This window comes from Talpa occidentalis, unplaced genomic scaffold (assembly GCF_014898055.3).
Source record: "Talpa occidentalis isolate TD23 unplaced genomic scaffold, MPIMG_talOcc4v2.1 talOcc4.11, whole genome shotgun sequence".
Lineage (NCBI taxonomy): Eukaryota > Metazoa > Chordata > Mammalia > Eulipotyphla > Talpidae > Talpa > Talpa occidentalis.
This window is the reverse complement of record NW_023601104.1, coordinates 97229679-97252611: the sequence shown is the minus strand read 5'-3', so window position 1 is coordinate 97252611 and position 22933 is coordinate 97229679. Positions and strand designations below refer to the sequence as shown.

Here is a 22933-nt window from a genome sequence, read left to right as displayed (position 1 = left end):
GCATGATAGCATTTTTGTCTTCTAATAAACTACTCATCCACGGCCAGGCTGTGAGAAGCTCAAGATGACCAGCTCCCTGGGAGGAGGAGCCGTGTGATAAGGAAGGAATGTGCTGCGTCTCCTCCCCTGCTGGAAGCTTCCAGGAGGCCCGGGGTCCACGGCTCAGGGTTGTTCATGCTGGTGATGGACAGTGGCCAAGGACACCTCCCAGAAGCCGGACCTGAGCCTCTGAACTTGAACCCGAGTTCCCTCCCTGCCTTCACCTCCTGGAAGCAGCCTCGACAGACGGGCGGCCTCACCCCCTTCTCTTCCTGCATTCGTGTTTCTCCTTCTCTGTGACCTTGAGGTGTAACAGCCTCTTTTCCACTTTCTTTCAGCAGCGACATGCTCAACGCCACCTCCTCAGCCCTCACGCCTGCTCTCAACGTGAGCTCCTCATGTCTCCCCTTGGAGTGGGGCGTCTGGCTTAATACCATGCAGGCCCCCTTCCTCTGGGTCCTCTTTATCCTGGCAGCGCTCGAGAACATCTTCGTCCTCAGCGTCTTCTGCCTGCACAAAAGCAGCTGCACCGTGGCAGAGATCTACCTGGGCAACCTGGCGGTGGCGGACCTGATGCTGGCCTGCGGGCTGCCCTTCTGGGCCATCACCATCGCCAACAACTTTGACTGGCTCTTCGGGGAGGTCATGTGCCGCGTGGTGAACACAGTGGTGTACATGAACCTCTACAGCAGCATCTGCTTCCTGATCCTGGTGAGCATTGACCGCTACCTGGCCCTGGTGAAGACCATGTCCATGGGCCGGATGCGCGGGGTCCGCTGTGCCAAGCTCTACAGCCTGGTGATCTGGGGGTGCACGCTGCTCCTGAGCTCACCCATGCTGGTCTTCAGGACCATGAAGGAGTACAGAGAAGAGGGCTACAATGTCACTGCCTGCATGATCATCTACCCATCCAGAACGTGGGAGGTGTTCACCAACATGCTCCTGAACTTCGTGGGCTTCCTGCTGCCCCTGGTCATCATCACCTTCTGCACGGTGCAGATCATGCAGGTGCTGCGCAACAACGAGATGCAGAAGTTCAAGGAGATCCAGACGGAGAGGAAGGCCACGGTGCTGGTCCTGGCCGTGCTGCTGCTCTTCATCATCTGCTGGCTGCCCTTCCAGATCAGCACCTTCCTGGACACGCTGCTGCGCCTGCGCGTCCTCTCGGGCTGCTGGGACGAGAAGATCATTGACGTGTTCACGCAAATATCAACCTATGTGGCCTACAGCAACAGCTGCCTCAACCCACTGGTGTACGTGATCGTGGGCAAGCGCTTCCGTAAGAAGTCGCGGGAGGTGTTCTGCAGACTGTGCCGGAGTGGGGGCTGTGAGTCCAGACCCAGCCAGCTGGAGAGCTCCATGGGCACGCTGCGGACCTCCATCTCGGTGGACCGCCAGATGCAGAAGTTGCCGGAGTGGGTGGGGAGCAGCCAGTGAGCAGAGGCAGCACGGCTGCTATCCATGCATATGAGGGTCCGTGGACAGTCTTCAGGTGCCCGAGGGGCAGCTTGGAAGGCGCCCCACCAGTGACTCTGGACGATGAGCCTGCGTCTCTGGTAAAACACAGGAGCATCTGCCCGGCCCAAGTGGCAGTGAGCATAGCTGTGAGGATGGGGCCCCCCAGGCCCAGCCCAAGTCTCCCCACTACATTATCACTGCTTCACTATTCCCGTTAGCTGCCACCCCTGGGCCAGGCTGCTCCCGCCAGGCATGGAGGGGCCCCAGGAACAGGGACAGAGGTGACTGAGCTGCCCTCCCTGCATCCCCCCCTTCACAGCACACAGCCCTGGTGGAGAACAGTCGCCCTGGTTTGGAGCCGTAGCTGAGGGCGAAGGCAGCGTTGGCTGCGTTTTGCCTGCAGTTTCTTTAATGCACTTGACTAGGCCTCTGGAGGAGGATTTTTTACCTATGAGGGTTGAACTCTGAGGGATCCCTGGTAAGAACTCAAAGACCAGGATTCCGTGTCTCCCTTCGCCAACGCACAAGGAGATCTGTGCCAAAGAGAAACCCAATAAGCACGAACTCAGCACCTGCTGCTGATGCAGCATTCAGCTCCGTGGACCAGAGGAAGGGGCAAGTGCGGTCTCTGTCTTAAAGGAACTTGCAAATCCGTGAGGATGACGGAGACCTGGCTTCCACCTGCGGGCCCTGGCATTGGGCAGACCAGTGAGGAGGAGCCCAGTTCCCGGCTCAGCCAACAACTAGTTGTCACGGCCTCAGTTTCCTCCTCTGTAACAGGAGGGTTTTGTGAGGATTAACAGAGATAACAGGCCTGGAAGTACTTTGAAAAGTGAAAGGTGCTATTTAAATGTGAGCTGGTTTTATGCACCCAGAACACAGATCAGTTTATTACACGGGAAAAGGAGGGAGGGCTAACAAGAGCCCTACAAGGAGAAGGTGTAAAGCCCCTCCCTGTGTGGCTCGTAGTAGGTGCTCAATAAAGTTAGCTCCCTTCCACCCTCCCTCCCCATAACCCTGGCATTTAGCGGGCAGGCCCTCGCTTCAGTGTTTGATTTGTGATGAGGCAGAGTCTTCTGCTCCCACGTGCACAGGGAATCCCAATGCCCAGGCGGCAGGCAGGAGTAGTCCATGTCTGCTCACCACATCCCTGTCTCAGCTCCCGGGCCGCACTCCCCTATGTAGCCAGGGGGTAAAGAGAGGTGGCATTAAGCACCCCATCCCTGTCCCCTGCAGCTGCCAGGCTGTGAGGTCAGGTTCCCAGCTGAGCTGCCTGAGCTGGGAACATACAACCATGAGAAAACCCTGAGGACAACACCCCACATGATGGGCAGGTGGGGTGCTGAACAGAGACGGGAGAATTACCCCAAGAGGCCTCTCAGTTCTTCATTTGTCCATAGAACCAACTCCAAAGGGGCCGGGATACTGCTGCCCTTGGAAGGGGTGGAGGGCGAGGCAGACTGCCGTCCCACGAGCGGGCAGGAGGAAGCTTGGACCAGCGTCCTCAGCCAGAGACTGGAGACAGCCCGGGCCCCAGCCCTGACTCCTGCCAGAAGAATTTGTTTCTTCCTTTTCTACACAATTTAATTATCCGGTCCTGTGACTAGCACCGCGCCAAGCCCCACGGGAGATGGGGGAACACAGCGCCAGGCCCCAGCGTCAAGAATTACACTCCAGGCAGGCACCTGGGGCCACACCCAAGGCGTCCAGGGGCTGCAGGGACAGTGGAGTGGGCAGCGCGCAGGCAGCTCTGGCTCACCCGATGAAGGAGCATCTATTCGCCAGCTACCTCTAGAGAGGAGAGGACCAGGAGGGGCGGGGTTCGTGAGCCCATAAATCCTGGCCGGTCCAGCTCCAGATTTTAAAACAAAAGGAGTCAAAAAGATTCCCTCCCCACCCAACCCTCTTCACCCCCAACACCCACCCGCCTCCCAGTTAACACGTGTGGCTGGAGAAGGAAACCCGTGCAATGAGCAGTATGAAGTCGTGCACCCTTTGTGAAGGAGGAAGGAGGCCTGGAGAGCTCGGAGCTCCTGAGCGGCAGAGCCTGGGCTCCTGATGGTCATCCAGGGCTCTTGTGGTCTGAGGACAGTCGGTCGGTCAGCGGGAGGCAAGCCGCCCTGTGGCTTGTGTGATGCGCCGCGAACATCTGTCCTGGGAGAGGCCGGAAGCGCTGACTGTGTAAAGGGGAAGTGTGTCTGCACGAGTGGCGTAAACGTGTGTTTTTCTGTGCAGCATAATAAATGTATGAAGAGTGTTTGCATAATTTTTTCATTTGTTACAACTCCCCCAAACCCTGAGTTTTGTCAGGGACACTGCCTCGGTCACTTGGAAACCTGGGGGGTGAGGGGTAAAGGCGGGAGGAAGCTTCCATTGGTTTCCACGCAAGCTGCTTTAGGGCTTCTGTGCTGTAGAGCAGTGGTGCGCAGGCTGATGTGACTTGCATTCTTTCATGTACAATGGAGTATACTTATTATATTCTACTCAACGCATATACTTACTGACATGTACTAAAATGCACATTCTAAAATATACTCAAGTAGAAATTGAGAATATTAATAGGATTTGACCATCCCTCTCCCTGCCCCACAGTGTCCTACCTTGGTAACTCATCACCCAGCTCCCCCCCAGGGCCCATGAGGCCCCATGAGACCCTAGAATCATAGGATGGCATGGTTTGATCATTCATGAATGCACATATGTTCACCCCGCCTCCTCTTCAAACCAGGCGTTTCCACTACACTATCCAGATCAAGCAGCCGCCCGGCCACTGCTTCCCTGCTCCTAGCGAGGAGGGACTCGGTGACCCTGGCTTTCCCTCATTCCTACTCCATGAAATGTCACTTGCGTTCTGAGCCTCCGTCCATGGCACCCTGACCCACGCCAGAAACCTGGGGCTCCTCTTTACAGGAAGCCCCCTCCATCCCATGCACTTGTGGGTCAGCGCGTCTCAGACCCCACCTGCCGCGTGCTTCCTGGCCCTCTCTGCTTCTTTCCAGGCCCACCTCGTCTCTTATCAACTTTCCCATGTCTGACGCCAATCTTATCCTCCCAATCTTATTCTCCACACTGCAGCCACGGACGTCTTTTAAGACTCTGAAAGCATCACAAGGAGGCTGTGAAGGTGAACAGAGGCGTGTAGGGTTCAAGGTTTTGGTGTCAGGCAGACCCGGATTCCAGTTCTGGCCTGGCTTGAGCTCTTACTTGCTGTGTGGTCTGAGTCTATATTTCCTCATCTGTAAACTGTGGTGATAGTGTTACCTACCCCAGGGGATGGTTCACAGGATTAATGTGTGAAAGTGTTCAGCACAGCCTGGTGCAGAGCTGGCAACATGCATGTGTGTTTCCGTGGTGGCGATGATGGTGGGAAGAGAGGGGATGTGCTGGTGGTGACGGGGATGGGAGGCTAATGTGGGCAGGGGGATGGTGACGGTCATGAGGATGGTGGTGATGAGCATGGTGGTGATGATGATGGTGATGAGGATGGTGGTGATGAGGATGGTGGTGATGAGGATGGTGATGGGATGGTGATGTGGAGGAGGATGAAGATCGTGATGATGAGGCTGATAAAGATGGCAGCACAGGAGAGGCTGGCACGGCCCAGCAGGGAGTCCTTCAGTGGACCCGCCACCCTCAGCACAAAGCTCCGCAAATGTAACACGGCTCCCCAGACCTGCCCTGATCTGGCCTTGTCTCTCCCCCTCCAGCCGTATGGGACCCCAGGACCTGCAGACCCAGCAAGTATCCTGGGCTCCCTCCAGAGCCCACACTGCCTGCCCACCCCCAGCCTACAGCCCCCACCAACAGTTCTGAGCTTGCAGAAAGTTTCCCGCCAGCGCCCAAGGGCACTCACTCACCGAGGACCTGGGTCACATATATGAGCTTGACTCAAGGGAAGCCGCTCGCTGGAATCTGAGCAGGGAGCTCAGCAGGTGGAAACGGCTGAGCGAAGCTCCTCTGGCTCCCCAGCCCAGCTGGGCAGCGCAAGCAGACCCTCAGCTCAGACCCTCCTTGTCTGCCACAAGTGGTGTGATGGGGAGAAACGCAGCGGAGTGTCTGGTGCTCTGGTCCAGCTCCCGAGTCTGCCCCTGGCGGTCTGGTGAGGCCGCCTGGGACCCGGCAGGAGCTCGCGCTGGCGACCGTGGCCACTAGGGCTGGGCTGTGGGCTTCTGAGCACCCCGCGACATCTCCATTTGTAGACCCGCATTCAGCGTGCCCACTGTGACCCAATCCCTGGGCCCATGGCAGAGCCTCACGAGGCACAGCCCTGGAGGGGATCAGGGAGGTGCCAGAGGTCATGGTTTGGCCAGAGCTGGCTGAAAATGGGATGGTGGTTTGTGGTTTTCTGGCTCCTGTCCAAGGGGCCCCATTCAGGCCACCCGGGTCGGTAGGTGCTTGCATGTCGCCAGTGCACACTGTGGAAACAGAGGGAAGTGCTTGCTAAGGCTGCTGTGTTCTTGGGGGCGGGGGTGCTCCAGAAGCCCACCTGCTCCCCTGCTTCTCGCACCTGAACAGGGGTGCAGATTGCATCATAAAAAGAGCCCGCAAGCTGTCTCCTCGCATGAAGAGCTTCGGAGCCTGGGCTTGGCTGTTTCCACCCCGTCAACAGGCTTTGCATCTGCTCAGCCATGAGCATGTGTCTCTTGCAGTTTGACCTCCCCAGAGCCTTACCTTGAGATTGGTTGTTTTTTTTTTTTTAATGTTATTTTTATATTCCCCATACAATTGCAACCCCCTTATTTTGTTTTTATAGCCACTTTGTTAAGCTGTTGTTTGCCTGCCATTCAGTTTCCCCACCCCTGAGGCTTTCAGTAAATCCCCAAGGTTGTGCAAGCACCCCTGTTCCTTGGCCAGACCTATTCATCACCCCAAAATGAAACCACCACCCATGAGCAGATGCCTCCCATTTCTCCCGCCCACAGCTCTGTGGTCTGGTCTTCTTGCTGTCCCAAGGTTTGCCTCTCTGGGTGCTTCATTTAGGAGGCATCATACAGTGTGCCTTTGTGTCTGGCTTCTCACCGCTAGCTGGCACGGAGACGTGATACTTCATCACGGAAGAGAGCTCCGGAGGCCAGGCCTGGAGCCTCCACCACACCGCTCACCCTGGGATCCTGGCCCACAGGGCCTGCTCCTCCCTCCTCTCCACCCCACCCCCAGCCTCCCCAGCTTTGACCAAATTGTCCTCATCTGTACCACGAGCAGGTGATACAGTGAGCATGCCTGCGTCACCCTGGGCTCCGAAAAGGGAGCTATGAAAATTACAAAGGGCAGCAGCAGGGGACAGGGCTGCCTGGACTTGGAACCAGGCAGTGGCCATACCCCAGCCCTGTCACTTCCTGGCTGTGGGATTGTGGGCACGGTCAGTTGCATTCTCTGCATTTCTGTTTCTTCACCTCGTGGGTTGAATAGTGCTCCCTGTCCTCCCCCCCAAAAAAATCCACATCTAATGGAACCCCTGAATGTAACTTAGTTTGGGGATAAGGCCTTTGCTGAAGTCACTGAGTTCCTGTGGCCATGCTGGGTTAGGCTGGGCTGCAGATCCAGTGACTGGGGTTCACGGACACACTGACACAGACAGCGGCCATGAGCAAATGACAGATGCTGCTCAAACCCAGCATGGCCAAGAATTGCCTGAAACCCCCAGAAGCTGGGGTGGAGAACAGAACACTCGCCCTTGGGGCCTTAGCTGAACCCAACCCCCCCACCCCAACACCAGAGTCTGGGCTTCCAGACTCAGGTGGGTCACAAGGCGTGTCTGCTGTTTTGAGCCCCACTTTGGCAGCCTGGGTGATGGGCACAGGTGCCATCAGTTTGGGGTGATGAAGCAATGGAAGGGTCACTCTTTGCCCAGGTCTCCTTGGGACTGGAGATGCTGGCTATTCCTGAGAATAGAATAACCCATATAACAGAATTTTACAGATTTTTTCAAGAGGAGACTGAGGCCTTTCCCAAGGCCATGCAACACAGTCAAGGTCAGCCCAGGCCTCCAGAGTGTTGGCATTACAGGACTGACAGTGTTGGGTGGCCAGCAAGCTGACCCAGCACCAGGCTGTCCGGCTTTTCTCTTCCTTCCCCAGACTCCAGAGCCAGGCTGGTCAAGTCCCAGACCAGGCTGGGTCGCTGGCCCTGCCGCTGGCTCTGGATGGCCCGATCACAAGCCATGGGGGCGGGAGGGGGTACCGACTACCTGGAGATAGGCTGGGAGGCACGTGAGCCTCCTCTGGACACTCTGCGGGCTGAGTCGCCCTGCATAGCCCACTGCTTCCTCTCCTGGTCCCGGCCAGGCCAGAGCACAGCCACGCAGCCTCATGGCAATGTCACCACAGGCTTGTGCAAGAGGCGAGCAACACCACTAGTGACGTGATGGCACTAGCTCGTGTGACCTCCGAACTCTGAGAAGGGGCCCCCTCACAGGCCAAGAAACCGAGGCTCCAGGAGGAGAATCCTACGTGGTCCTCTCTTGTCTGTCTCTTGTCACCAATTCACAGCCCCCACCAAGGCTGGGACAGTCAAGGGTGACCCCAAGTCTTCTCTGCATTGTGTAGAGTCTTAGGATTCACAGAAGCTGCTCCAACCATGGGACCATGTGCTGAAGGCTGAAGACAGCGCTCACAGCACCCATTCTGTGAACTACTGATTTCCAAGGAAATCTCATTTTATTCCAAGCCCCCATTTTTTGCTGGATCCACTTGGCATCTAGACTGATTGCAGATGATGTAAGAGGTTTTTCAAATGGGCCTGTTCTGCCAAGTCACAAAGGAAAACATCATAAAACTGCATCAACACCCATGATTTGCCTTATCCTGTGAACACCCACGTCACGCAATCTTGACCATTTCCACACATTTATCTGATCTTCACACAAACCCAAAAGGGAAAAGGGAGAGTTGCTGGATGAAGGGAGTGAGCACCAGAGCCCCCCAGGCCCCAGCTCTCTTGCAGGGAGTCCTGCAGGTGGCTGACCCCCTCTTTGTACCTGTTGTCAGACAACTCCTGGCTTTACACAGAAATGGTTTAATTCTCATTCTGCAACAAGCAGGAGCCTTTGGGGCACCCACACACCGCGCCTGCATACTGGATACTCACAGAAAGAATGAGCACATGGGCTTCCTGACTCCCAGGCCAGGTGAGGCTTCCACAAATTCATTTGTGCATACATATGTCTATAACACACATGCTGGTCCTTCTCCTGCAGCTCTTTTCTCAGCTTGCCTGCCTTCCAAACTCTTACTCATGCCTCAAAACCCAGCTCAAATATCCATCCCTCAACCATCAGCTCTTTCTAGATTTTGCCTTTAGCAGATTTAAATTTTTCACTCTTCATACTGGGACAGAGCCTGGCCTTTCATCATCACCCCACCTGCTACACACACAGTTGCTGGATGTCTGTCTGTCCTGCCCTTTGGTCAGACCAAGGGGCAGAGGAGGGAGCCATCCAGCTCTGTCTCCCCACCCCCATGGCCCACACAGGACCCGGCACCCACAAGGGGTTGTGTTGACATAAACTACTGATGTTATTACGTACAAACACAGAGGGTTCTGAATTCATTCAGTGAATATTTATTAAGCACCTGCTCCTTGGGAGTCCTGTTGGGGGGATGGGGCTAAACCCCTTGCCTGTGCCACATTCCAGCAGGGGCGCGAGGGAGGAAACAAGGACCACAGCGCCGGTCCCGAGATAGACAAATGCACGCAGCTGACATCTATGAGAACATGGAGGGGCAGCCGAGGAGGGGAACTTACTGCAGGGCAGGGCTCGCTGATGGGGGGGGACTTGTGGGGCTAGACTCCTGAGGGAGCAAGGTAGTAGTTCTCTGTGGGGAAACATGCTCCAGGCAGAGGGAAAGGCTGGTGCAAAGGCCCTGAGGTGGGCGAGGACATGTGTAGACAGGAGGAGGAGGCCACCGCAGCTAACCGGTAAGCCCCGTGGAGGCGGTAGCAGGACACGGGGGTCTGGCAGCCACTGTCTAGTCTCAGCGTCCCCTTTTCCTGGGATAGCACCTTGGGGGCTGCAAGCAGAGCACTGGTGTGGGCTCTGGGACACAGAGGAGCAGGGCTGCCCGTCCCTGCCATGGTCCTTCCTCTGGGTGCTGTCCCGGGAGGTTTCCTGGCTGGGCCTGCGAGCTGGCCCTGACTGTGTCAGCTCCTGGGGTTCTCCCACCGCCCAAGTGAGAACCTGCAGTTCCTAACCAGGACCAACTTGGGGACAGGGAGTTTATGTGGATTTGTAACAGCTTTCCTGGTCTGTGGACACCCTGGTCCAGCCTCTCCGGCCCAGCGGCCAGCACCCAGAGCCCCAGGCTTCAAGGCCGACAGCAGGTCATCTGCTGAAGCAGGGTGGCGGCTAGGGCTGCCCGGGCCTGGGACACACCTCCCGTCTGCAGGGCCCTGGCCTTTGTGCCATCGACTGGAGGGTTTTATTCTTATCCCCCTTGACCCCTCACTCACCCCGGCCGTTCCCACCCCTTTGGAGGCACGCTGCACGCTCTTCTGCGGCGGCTTTGGTCACACCTGGCTGCATATATTTGCTTCCTTGCTTGCTCTGCCCACCAGAGTGAGACCGGCCCAGGGCACGCTGAGCCGCCTCTGGCTCCCCGGCCCCCAGCCCACACCTGCCTGTACCCCCAGGCCTGCGGGGATGAACACTCAGCCCTGTGCTCCCGGAGGCCCCGAGGGCTAAGCGGGCCCCAGAGGGGTGGATGTCAGGCAGGAGTGGGGTGGGCAGGGATTTCCAGCAAGCACCCTTGGGAAGACAGGATGCATGAGGAGCCCCCAGCACCCCTGCAGCCGGCACCGGAAACCCTGGCGTGGGCGGCTTTGCGCGCTACAGCAGGACCTTGGTGGAGTCTGTGAATGTGAAGGGGTTGGGCTGCCGTTCTATGAAGTGACCAGTCAAGTGCTTCTGGAACATGAATTTAGCAGCTGGACAGACTGAAAGACAAAAATCAGCAAGCAGGGAACTGGTTGTAATTCTTTGTCGTAGACTTGGGTTTATGCCTCCCGCCGTCTCTGCTGCTGTCCTCCCTGCCCCCCTCACCCCCGCAGGTGCCCAGGTGCCCCAGACGCTTTCACCAGATGCGGCTCATGCCAGGCTGAGGCTTCACCAGGGACAGGGAGGGGATGACGAATCAACTCTAGCAGGAAGGGCTAACCAGCCTCCGGAGCCCAAGCACCTGCCTCCTCCCTGTGTCCCCCATTACAGGAGCCAGCTGTCCCTTCACAGACTTGGGGCTCCCCAATCTGGCCCTCAGCCCCCCAAATTTAGACGCCCCCTCCCCACTGCCTAGAAGCAGCAAAAGACTCTCCTCTCTAGGGCCAGTCCTGTTTCCCCTCCTGCAGGAGAGACGACCAAAGGTGCATTTTCTGCAAAGAACTTCCATTCCGCTCACAGGCTGGGGCCCCGTGGTCTGGGCCAGGCTGACACAGTCATTCCCCGAAGAGCAGCTTACTCAGGCCTCACCGGGGCGTGCAGGACACATGGCCCTCACGTGCACGGCTGCTGCTCTGCACAGTCTGTCCTCCCCGTGGGGCGAGACCAGGCGCAGACCTGACTGTGCCTCCAGCAGAACTGGCCTCATGCCCCGCCCTCCCCAGGAAGCCCGAGTAGGGGCGGCAAAGCGTCTACCCAGGGCAGACGCTGCTCAGAGTCCAGTCCAGCTCACACTGAAGGGAGAAAAGGCCCTTTCTGAAAGGGGGTCTGCCTGGGGGGAACCCCAGCTACCTTGCTAATTAGGAAGAACTGAGATTGGAGCCTTGCTCTGGTCCCCAAAAGAACTCAGCTAACATCTGGGTGACTAAGAAGTCCTAGTTCTCTCCTGTCCACAGCAAAAAGCCCAGCCCCCTCCCTAAAATGCACATCTGCTTCTAAGCCTTTGAATCCTTAGAGTGTTCTTTCCCTGCCCCTCCTACCAGCGCCCCCACCCCAGCTTCCAGTCTTGAGATACCCAGCAACAGGAGAGAGCTCCTGGGAAATGGGCAGAGGAGGCTGTCCCCACTGAGTCTGCAGAAGAGAAGGGACGCGGGTTCTCAAGACACAGGGACAGTTTCTGCTCCCAGGTGACCGAGAGGCGCAGATGAAGTGTCCAAGAGGCAGGCTGAGGGCCAGCCATTGGGGTCACCTTCCCAGAGCCCAGAAGCCCAGCCCTGCATTTAGGGGGGAGCTTGATTTTAGGAGCCAAGATAGAAGGTGGGAAGGAATCACAGCCTGACTCTTAAAACCAGACTCTCCTCACTGTCTGAATCCTGGCTCCGAGGAGTCTGTCCCGCCATCTGCAGGCTTCATTCCCAGTCAGGCTTCGGAGCTGGCAGGGAGGATTAGGAAAAAGCGCCTCTGCTCTTACTCAGCTCTGGACTTTGCATGTTTCAAATTTTCCCCCTTTCCCATGATTAATGGGGTCCCACGCATGGGTTCTTGGCGCTGTCTTCTTCCCAGCCCCAATTCGAACATTCCAGTCCACTCTCACGAAGGCGGCATGCAGAGCCCAGGGAGCTGGGCAAGGTGGTCACTCAAGGTCCCGGAGGCTGGTGGGCACCAGTGAGCACGAGAGATGCTGGGGGCCGCGCCGGCCGAAGAACGGTTTCTGGGTGGGCTTGAGGGCCCCAGATGCCCCAAGGTGAAGGGAGAGAGGGCAGCTTGCTGACTCACCTCTTGCCAGTCCCAAATTTTGCAAAGCAGTTTTCCTTTCCAAGCCCGGCTCACTTCTTCCTGAAAGACTCACTTTTTGGGTCGTCCCTTGGATGACATCACCAGAGCAGGGATTTATGTAATTTAAGACCACTCGGTGCTTTCCAGAGCAAAAGTCAGCTCCACTCCCAGAGCACCCGCTGAGTGTCTGGCTCCTTCACTTTCTACGTAAGTGACCGGCTTCCTTTTTTCTCTTATGAAAGTTAATATCGGCGGAGATCCCTGATTCTTAGAAGAAAACAAGCATCTTTTTGCACCTCTGATTTGGCAGATTTTTCAGCTTTCTGTAAGTATATCATTTTAAATAATTCTCTTTTTTTTAAAGATTTATTTATTTATTTTTACAAGAACCAGGATACAGGCCAGATGCGTGGGAGGGTGAGAGGATTCACCAGAGACAGAGCGGGGAGCAGAACAGGCAGACAGATGAAACACACTGCCGAGGGGAGCAGCGGGCGAGACAGGAGAGGTCTGCTGCACCATGTGGGACCCTTGCCGGCCGGCTGGGATCAAAACGGTGCTGCAGAGGCTGCGAACAGCTTCACAGTGCTGCGCTCAACCACCTCCACCACCAGGGGAGGCCCCCATTTTAAATAATTCTCAATCTAGTTAAGGAGTATATATTCCACGTCCACTTTGGATTTTAGTTGCTTTTCTAGAAAAGGAGGAGGAGGAGTGTTTGGAAGACCTGTGAGGGTGCCAGTTACGATCCCTTCCAAGGCCAGTGAGACATGTGGGGACTGACCTGGAGCTCTGTGGGGCTCTGTTAGACCCACAAATTCTGACTGAGAAGCACACAATGATACAAAAATGCACAGAATTCAGAAAATAGCACAGAAATCACAGAACTGTCATCTGGAGTAGACTTACCCAGGGTCTCTTCTGAGTTTTTCAAATGGGATCAAATACTACTAATAAGCTCAATAGCTGCTGTTTATTGAGCACCTACTATGTGCGAGGCAAATATCAGAGCTAAAAGTAAAATTACCAGTGAATGAATATTTCTCCTTTCTGGTCAATTTTTTTCACAATTACTCTGGAACTTTTTTTTTTTGGAAGGGTAAATGCACTGCTTACCCTTCCCCCCACTCTCCCTGTGTCCCTTGCTCCTCCCCCTCCCTCTCAACCTCAGAGCCCTCAAGATGTTTGGTGAAAGTGTTTTAGATGAATTGTCTGGTAGATGAATGTCCACTCTTTGTTTTTATCACTCCCACTTACTTTGCTGTACATAATCCTTTCAAATTCCCTCCATTTTGTTGAAAATGGATGCATTTCATCCTTTCTTGTAGCCACACGATTTTCCATGATATGTGTGTGCCACATCTGTGTGCTTTGCCCATTGGAGATTTCGCCTGCTTCATTTCCTAGCTCCTGTGAATGATGTTGCTGCGAGCATTGAAGAACACACGGGAATTTTTTCATTGATGGTTTCATATTGTCTGAATAGATGCCCCAAAAGTGGGATTGCTGGGTCATAGAGTCTTTCCATTTTTAGTTTTCTAAGGTGAATCCAGATGGCTTTCCATAATGGTCGGCCCCACCAGCATTCCCACAGACAGTGCGATGAGCCTCTTTCCCTCCGCATCCACTCAGCTCCTGTTGGGGTCTTTTTGGTTTGGGCTGTTTTCACTGGTGTGAAAACAGTAGCTCGTAACTGTTTTAATCTGCGTGTCTCATGCAGGAGTGATGGGGAACATTTTTTCTTGTTTTTGTGGCTTCTGGGTATCATTTTAGTGAGTTGTCTATTTATATCTGCTGCCCATGTAACTGGGCTTCTTGTTTTTTAGTTATTGGATTTTATGAGTTTTTAATGTATCTTGGATATTAATCCCTCATCAGTTACATATTGTGTAAATATTTTTTCCAATTCAGTAGGGCTTCTTGTTGTTTTGGTCCAATTCAGTAGGGCATCTGTTCCATTGGTCCATGTACCTATTTTTGTGGCAATGCCATACTGTTTTAAATACTGTTGCTTCATAGTGAAGTTTGAAGTCAGGTAGTATGACAACATTTCTATCCTTTTTTCTTAAAATTTGAGGCCTTTGATTCCATGCAAATTTAAATGATAATTGTTGCGTTTCTTTGAAAAATATTGCTGGATTTTGATAGGGATTGTATTAAATCTGTATGTCATTTTAGGTAAGATAGTCATTTTTATTGAGTCTCCCCATCCATGAGCACAGGAGAGTGTAAGATCTCCTACATCACTATCTAAATCCTGTAATAAATCTTGTAGTTCTCTTTTCTCCTTTGTTAGGTTGATTCTGAGGTATTTCATCTTTTTGAAGCAATTATAATTGCAGTAAGGGGTAGCAGGTGTTTTAAATGTCTCAGCCTGACTTGAGCAGCTGTCTCCTCTGTGAGGAAGTCCAAGTGCACTGACCCGGCTCAGGCTACCGTTGTCTATGTTATGAGCCTGATTCAACCAGTGGTCCTCACTCTGTGCACTCACCCCTGCAGTCTTCCGCAAGGACCCTTCATCCTGGGTGCCTGCTCATGCACCCCCTTATTGAGCGCAGGTCTCAGGATCCCAATTGTTGCCTGAGTCAACAGCTTGGGGGGGTGGCGAGAGGCTCTGGCTGGCAGCCACTCCTCCCTTATTACTTTAAACAAAGCTCACTTAGAGTCCTTCCTCCCCCTTGTAGCCAGGCTGGCTCTCCTACCCCGTGCACAGATGATCAGTTTTCTCTTGGGCTTGCTGGCTTTGTTTTGCATCGCTATGGTTCTGAGTGTCTGGAGGAGGCCCACCTGGCGAGCCTGGCCTCTTCACTCTGCAGCCAGCTGGCTGGGCTCCTCCCGCACTGCTGCTCTACTGGTGAGGTTCACCAAAGTTCTGGCAGCAGCTGGCAAAGACTGTCCTTTCAAGATAAGCTCGGCTTGACCCACACATGCGGTGGGGTGGAGGGCAGTGTCTGCTAACGCAATGGTACGTGAGCTGTAGTCAGAAGTCTCTGCTGGAGCCACTGGTGGCTGGCTGTGACTTCCTAGACCAGGTGCAGCCCCCACCCACCATCCCCTCATTAATTTCCTACTGCTGCTCTAACGAACCAGCACGGACTTAGTGACTTAAAACAACACAAATTTATCAGCTTACTGCAAGTCAGAAGTTCAAAATCAGTCTCAATAGGCTAACCCAAGGTGTTGGCAAGACTGTATTCCTTCTGGACACCCTAGAGGATAATCTATCCTTTGACTCTTGTAGCTTCTAGAGGCTTCTAGAAGTTGCCTGCACGCTTTGGTTTGTGGACCTGTCCTCCGTCTTAAAAGCCAGCAGTGCAGCATCTTCTCATCTCTTTCTGACTCACCCCTACCTCCTTGTTTCTCTTATAAGGACCTTTGTGATTATATGGAGCCCACCTTCATGATCCAGAATCTTCCCCCATAGCCAGGCCCTTAATCACATCTACAAAGCCCCCTTTGCCCTGAAAGTGATGGGTCTGAAGGACTAGGGTGTGGACATCTTCGGGGGCTCGCATCCTACCAACCCCACCTCCCATCAGGAACTGGGGCACGGGCCCCCCTTCTGGCCTGGTGGTGCCTGGGCAGCTCCTGCTGGCCTCTCACTGGCAGGCATCCCAACTCCAGCAAGTCTTCACTCTACCTGGGCTCTCCGGCCTTCTCTGGTGGCCTTGTTCTCTGCTGCTCTCGTGGTTCTTTTGGCGTCCCTGTGACGCCGCCCTTATAAGCCCTGTCTTAGCCCAGGTGAATCCCATCTACCTATGCCCACACAGGTGCCTACTATCAGGCATGCATTCAGGACCGCGAGGATCCATCATCAATCTAATGGCGGGAGGGCAGAAAAGCCTGGCACTTTTTAACTTACCCTACAGCCCCCTTCTCAGCTCCCAGAAGGGGCTAGACTCACAGGGACATAGCCCCCTGCATGTTCAAGGGCACTTGGAGAAGGAAAGAGAGGGCAGCAAAGCTGACCACACAGTGGTCACCCCAACTCCCATGAGTGCCTTCCCCTCTCCTCCAGTCCCTTCTCAACCCACCCCCGCCCCGTGCAGAAGCTCCCAGACTGCAGACAGTGAGAACCCATCGCCCAGAACCAGACCTCTTCAGCCAGCCTTCCAGACTGAATACCTTAGATCCTAATGTGTGTGTCCCGGTAGAGCTCAGAACCTGGGGTTACAGCCCAGGGCTGGCCTGTGACGGAGAGAAGGCTCATCGCCCGGGAGCTAGGACACGCGGCCATGGTCATCGTCATCGCACTGTGGCGGTTCCATCACTGCCATGACGGCCCGATGCCTGACCCCCAGGGAGGGAGCTGCAGTGACCTCCTTCCAGCCCCACAGCACACTTGGCGGGAGACACCCTTATTCCCACTTTACAGATGAAGTAACTGAGGCACAGAGAGGTTGCTGGACCTTCCCAGAATCACACAGGTTGGTGAGCCCAAGCCCCAAGCCTGGGTTCTCCAACTCTGAGCTGGAGACAAACCCAGGGGCTTGTTTTGCCACATGAGCTTGGCCCCATGGCTTCAATTTGCCCATCTGTGCAGAGCGAACAAAGCACCTCTCTCCGTCCAAGGCACAGGGTGAGCCTCAGGTCACCTGAAGCCCTCATGGCCACCCACCCCCGCTGGATCCGGGTCTCTTTCTGGTGCCCCCAAGGTGGGCAGGGCAGAGAGGGGCCGAGACCCAGATGCGGGGGTTTCCCAGACCCGCAACTGTCCCTGGGGGCTTCCTCAGCACGGGCAGAGCATTCTCTGGAGGGACGGGAGGCCAGTGCCCAGGTGAAAAGCTGCGCCCCACATGCCTGTGCTGGCGGCTGCCGGCGCCCCCAGCCCAGAGGAGGCAGGTTTGCTGGGAGCATTGGTGTCCCGCGGCTGCAGGGCCAAGACAAGCTGGGGCTGGAAATGGCAGGTAGGCTGTATTGTAGGAAACTGACAGAGCGATGGGGCTGCTCTGGTCAAAACCTGTTTCAAAAACTATGTATTTAATACAATGGAATACTCTTCAGCAATCAAAAAAGAAGAATTCATGCCATTCGCAGCAACATGGATGGAGCTAGAAGGGATCATGCTCAGTGAAATAAGCCAGAAGGAAAAGGGAAAATATCAGCTAGTCTCACTTATAGGAGGAATATAGGGGAATCAAATAAGGGATCAGGGGGGAAAAATAATAACCAAAAACCCCAAAATCAACAGGCAACTATAAATCAGAGACGTTCTGCAGGCGAGGGGGAGGAAGAGGGATAAAACAGGGGCAGGAAGAGCACAAGGGACTATGGCCGTGGGGCAGGGTGACGTGGCGGTGGGATTTCTACGGGGACTAGACCTGAGAGGAGAAAGCACACATCGTACAAAAATGACCAATGATGTAAAATATGTATAAATAAACTATATTGTAAAAAATATGTATTTAACTATGTATGGACATGTAGGTAGTTAAATACATGTAAGTGTATCTATATCCTTACACACCAACCAACTGGTTGTATTATTTTGATGGGCTCTAAAATAGTTCTACTCAAACATTATTTTCCCCCAAATTGTGCCTTTATTTTTTTTTTTAAGATTTATTTATTATTTATACAAGCACTGGGTACAGTCAGAAGCGCGGGAGGGTGAGAGGATTCACCAGAGCCAGAGCGGGGAGCAGAGCAGGCGAAAGGACCGAAGTACACTGCTGAGGGGAGCAGCAGGCGGCAGGAGAGGCCCGCGCGCCACGTGGGACCCTCCTCCGGTGGCCGGGGAGCAGCCGGGGATCGAACTGGTGCTGCAGAGGCCTCGGGCAGCTTCGCAACCCAGCGCCACCGGGGAGGCCCCAAATTGTGCCTTTAAATATACATGTATTTATTTAAAATATCTCTGTGTAGTAAAACAGAATTACATAATATATATTTTATTCCTTCAAATATATTAATCTATAACATGATAATAAATATATATAATATACCTATATGTTTTCACATGAACTGAACTGAACATTGATAAAGAACAGAAGCGAAATAGCTGCTCCTGACACACATCCACGTGCTGCACTGAGATTCTTGGGCTGGTATCTGACTCCCCCATCTCTCTGGCATTCTCCTGAAGACTGTGTTTTTCATGCAGTGTGGGCTTATTCATTTTAGTTGTTCCACCTAAGGCCTGAAGTCCTTTTCTTCAACTTTAAGCCTTAATACATTTAAATCGCCCCTTCCACGGACTCTGTCTTGGACCAGAACGCATTGAACTAAGATGTGCCCCTTTGCCGGCGCTGAGACACCTGACAAGCTCTCTGCAAACTCTATCAAGCGGGGTTATATTCGAGTCCAGTTTTTTTGTATATGGAATTAAGTAAATATTTCCACCCCGGTGTTTTCACAGGTGCTGCCTTTCTGCTTTAGTTAAGAGTTCCTTTCTTCAACAAACATGTTTATGGGCCCCCTCTCTTTCAATAAGTCACAGCTGCTTACAAGCTTTGCATGCTCTGTCATTTTTAGATACCGCAGAGCTTCGGCTTTCTCAACTCCATCTTGTTTCTGGACAGAAATATGGATTTTTCTAATTGAAAAGATTCTTCCCACAATTGAGATATCCCAAAGCTCTTATAAGAATTTCAAAATTAAATCTCTGTGCCACCTGAGCACTCATCACTTAATTTTTAGACCATTTCCTCCCTTGCTCTTTCAGCAATACATTTCAATGATTTTCTGCATAATAGCTTTGTTTTCATAATTATCTCCTAAAAGCTGCAAAAGCGGATATCTTGACAGTCCATTCACCAAATACCTTAATTAAAGATTTCCAATTGCTTTGGGAAAATTTTCAACAAAAACTTTAGACATCTGTTTTTTTTTTTTTTTTTTTTTAAAGATTTATTTATTCATTTATACAAGCAGTGGGTACAGTCAGAGGCATGGGAGGGTGAGAGAATTCATCAGAGCCAGAGCAGGGAGCAGAACAGGCAGAAGGATCGAAGTACACTGCTGAGAGGAGCAGGGGGCGTGGCAGGAGAGGTCTGCGCGCCATGTGGGACCCTCGCCGGTGGCCAGGGATCGAACCAGCGCTACAGAGGCTGCCTGGCAGCTTCGCAGCCCAGCGCTCAACCGCTGCGCCACCAGGGGAGGCCCTAGACATCTGTTTTAACAGTTTAATAATATCGTCGGGCACCAGACTCAATGTCTTCTAAAATTGATTATAATGGCAGCAAGGATAATAATAAATGCTGGGCTTTTTTTTTTTTTTAATTCATCATCCACTTCATCACAAAATGTTTGTAGTGTATGTGTGTTAACATTGTGTACTGGTATAATATGCATTAGTATAACTTGATTTCCATTGTCCACTTGGAAAATTGACCTTAAAACAGCATTCACCAAGTCGGTGGTTTTGCTTCACAGGGGTGAACTACCCAAACTTTGCTATGATTCCATGAACTGGACAAAAGAATGGAAGCCGAGTGGCATGGGCCAGCTTTTATATTTGTTGTTTTTTTTTTTTTTTAAGATTTATTTATTTATTTATACAAGCACTGGGTATAGTCAGAAGTGCAGGAGGGTGAGAGAATTCACCAGAGCCAGAGCGGGGAGCAGAACAGGCAGAAGGACCGAATTACACTGCTGAGGGGAGCAGCGGGCAGCAGGGGAGGTCTGCACGCCATGTGGGACCCTCCTCCGGTGGCCGGGGAGCAGCCGGGGATTGAACTGGCGCTGCAGAGGCTGCGGGCAGCTTCGCAACCCAGTGCTCAACCGCTGCGCCACCGGGGAGGCCCTGGCTTTTATATTTGAAGGACCTGGGATGCTGGCTTCACACTGGCTCCGTGTCCCTGCCTGTGACCAGCCACCCTGTCCACTGTTGTGTGAGCACAAGTAGCTGGAACTAGAACTGAGCTGCAGAAACTTAATGCTCACTTGAAGGAGAGGAAAAGTCACACTTCCTGAAATATCTATAGGGATTATAAGTGCAATTGATGGCTCAGGCAGCAGAGTTGAAATCACCAACTTCTGAAGTAATCACTTTCAGTTTTGGGTTTCCTTGTGGTCAGGAAACCACAGTGGCCAGTGGCCAGAGCCCCTTGCTGATGCATACCTCGGCACATATCTTGTGCAAGTGACATATTCATCAGCAGCTTCCTTGAGAAATAGAGGTTCAGCCCTTAAGTTTTCATAGAACATTCATGTTTATCTCATTGCGGCCAGAGGGCTTATGCAACACTGAAAAGTACTGTCAAGTAACAAAATAAATGTTTTCTGGTGGATGTTTGCACTGAGAATCCTAACTCCTCATCTGCTTGGGGTCACAGTCTCCAACCCATCAATCCTCATGTTCCGCTCTGACCTCTTTCTGTCTACACTTGTCCTCCTGTGGCTTTATACCCCATCCTTGAGGTCACAGCTCCTGATCACATGCCATACTTAAGGCCAGACTGGTACTGTGAGCCCTTGAACAGCACAGGTTTGACCTGTGTGGTTCCGCTTACACCTACACAGCCACCAAGGTGCGTGAGTTGAAGCTTCGACTGCAGACCCTGCAGACGTGGAGGGTCAGCTCTAAGCCGTACACCATCCCCACTGCATGGAGGTCGGCATCTAACCCCGAGTTGTGCAAGATCAACTGTCTGTCTCATCATCCACTGGACATGCCCGCTGGGTGGCTGGCGGAGAGTTCAGCCTTCCCAGGTCCATACAGGAAATCCTGACCTCCCACCCCCGAAACCCTGCTCCACCTTCACTCAGCCGCCTCCATTTCAGTTGGTGGCAATTTCGTATTTCCAGGTGTTTGTGCCCATAGCATTGGCATCCTCTGCCTCTCTTTTCTTACAATCTGCATCCAGTAGAAATCCATGGTGGCCCTACCTCCAAAATCTATCTGGAGCCTGACCCTGTCTCACCCTCTGCACTGCTCCCCTCCCTGCCGACATACTCAGGGTGCTATTGCCAGGATGGTCTTGCCCAGAGGCTAGACACTCAGGAGGACAGGGTTTTGTCCTATCTGATTCACCCACAACAACGCCTGGCACAGAGTAGGTGCTCAGTAAACGTGTGTTCCGTGGGCAAGCGAAGGGAGGAGCTGGTGAGTTAGACCCAGTGTGAGTTGTGCCGTGAGAGTCACAAATACCCACTTGGCTCTGCCCTGGCAGCATGAACGTGGCATGGATAACACAGGAATGATAACACAGGTATGGCCAGTTGCCAATAAAACTTTATTTTCCTGAACAGGAGGCAGGCTGGCGTGGCCTGCAGGGGGCAGTGTGCCTCTCCCATGTTACACTAAGTGCTGTTCGTTGCAGGTCCCTGTGGATGGCATCTCCCACCCTCCTGGCCTTAGGGTCCTACAACCAGAGCCAGCTGGCACCTCCAAATACGACGTTCTGTGATGGTACTCAGGAAGCCTGGGACCTGCTGTACCGGGTGCTGCCTGGGTTCATCATCACCATCTGTGTCCTGGGCCTGCTGGGCAACCTCTTCGTCCTGTCTTTCTTCCTCCTGCCGCGGCGGCGTCTGAAAGTGGCAGAAATCTACTTGGCCAACCTGGCAGCTTCCGACCTGGTGTTTATCTTGGGCTTGCCCTTCTGGGCAAAGAACATCTGGGACAACTTCCACTGGCCCTTCGGGGTCCTCCTGTGCCGCATCGTCAATGGCGTCATCAAGGCCAATCTGTTCATCAGCATCTTCCTGGTGGTGGCCATCAGCCAGGACCGGTACCGCGCGCTGGTGCACCCCATGGCCAGCCAGAGGCTGCGGCGGCGGCGGCAGGCCCAGGCCACCTGCGTGCTCATCTGGGGCCTGGGCGGCCTCCTCAGTGTCCCCACATTCCTGCTCCGCACTGTCCGACCTGTCCCAGACCTGAACATCTCCGCCTGCATGCTGGAGTTCCCCCACGAGGCCTGGCACTACGTGAAGATCGTGAAGCTAACCGTGCTGGGCTTCCTCCTCCCGCTGGCCGCCATTGTCTTCTTCAACTACCACATCCTGGCCTCCCTGCGGCGGTCCGGGCAGCGGGAGGTCAGCAGGACCAGGTGCGGGGGCCCCACCAGCCGCAAGACCACCGTGCTGATCCTCACGCTGGTGGTGGCCTTCCTGGTCTGCTGGGCCCCCTACCACTTCTTTGCCTTCCTGGACTTCCTGTTCCAGGTGCGCGCCGTGCAGGGCTGCCCCTGGGAGGACTTGGTAGACCTGGGCCTGCAGTTTGCCAACTTCTTTGCTTTCATCAACAGCTGCCTGAACCCAGTGATCTACGTGCTGGTGGGCCGGCCTTTCAGGACCAAGGCCTGGGAGCTTTATAAACAGTGTACGCCGAGGAGTCTTGTCCAGTCCTCGGCCCATGAGAAAGAAGTCCTCCAACTTCGCTGGTGGAAATAAAACAGCGCTGAGCCAAGCAGCTCAGCTTCCTCATCCGTTCTGACAAAATGAACACTATTGTCGATGGTGGGATAATGGCCTCCCGAGATAGCTGGGACCAGTCCCGGGGCCTCGGACTGTTTCTCTGGCCACCGAGACTTTGCAGATGCACTCAGGATCTTGAGGTGGGGAGTTTCCTGGCTGATCTGGGTGACCTCGATGTAACTACAAAGTTTCTCCAAAAGGAGGCGGGGGTCAGAGCCAGAGGCTGCGTGACACAGAAGCAGGAGGCTGGACCAGGCAAGCACAGGGCCAGGAGCCAAGAGCAGTGGGCGGCTCCTGACTAGAAGACAGGGAGGTAGACCCTCCCTCCCCTGGAGGCCCCAGAAGGCACCGACCTCTTGACTTTTGCCCCAGGAGACTGATTTTGGGCTTCTGGTTCCAGAACTGTAATAATAATAATAAATTTCTGTTGTTCTA

The 22933-nt window shown here is 53.7% G+C and overlaps 2 protein-coding genes across 10 annotated transcripts in view; both read left to right on the top strand.

The window, feature by feature from the left end:
* The window catches only part of BDKRB2 (bradykinin receptor B2), a 20983-nt gene extending 15618 nt beyond the window's left edge, over positions 1-5365 (top strand). For all 9 annotated transcript variants that reach the window (XM_037503953.2, XM_037503947.2, XM_037503951.2 and 6 more), the window contains one exon: positions 378-5365. In XM_037503953.2, the coding sequence (XP_037359850.1) occupies positions 378-1476 (1099 nt within the window). In that variant the 3' untranslated portion in view covers positions 1477-5365. The remainder of the gene's footprint in view (positions 1-377) is intronic.
* The window catches only part of BDKRB1 (bradykinin receptor B1), a 26182-nt gene extending 3249 nt beyond the window's left edge, over positions 1-22933 (top strand). The window contains exons 2-3 of the mRNA XM_037503956.2: positions 12385-12467; positions 21403-22933. Of these exons, the coding sequence (XP_037359853.1) occupies positions 21413-22474 (1062 nt within the window). The 5' untranslated portion in view covers positions 12385-12467; positions 21403-21412 and the 3' untranslated portion in view covers positions 22475-22933. The remainder of the gene's footprint in view (positions 1-12384; positions 12468-21402) is intronic.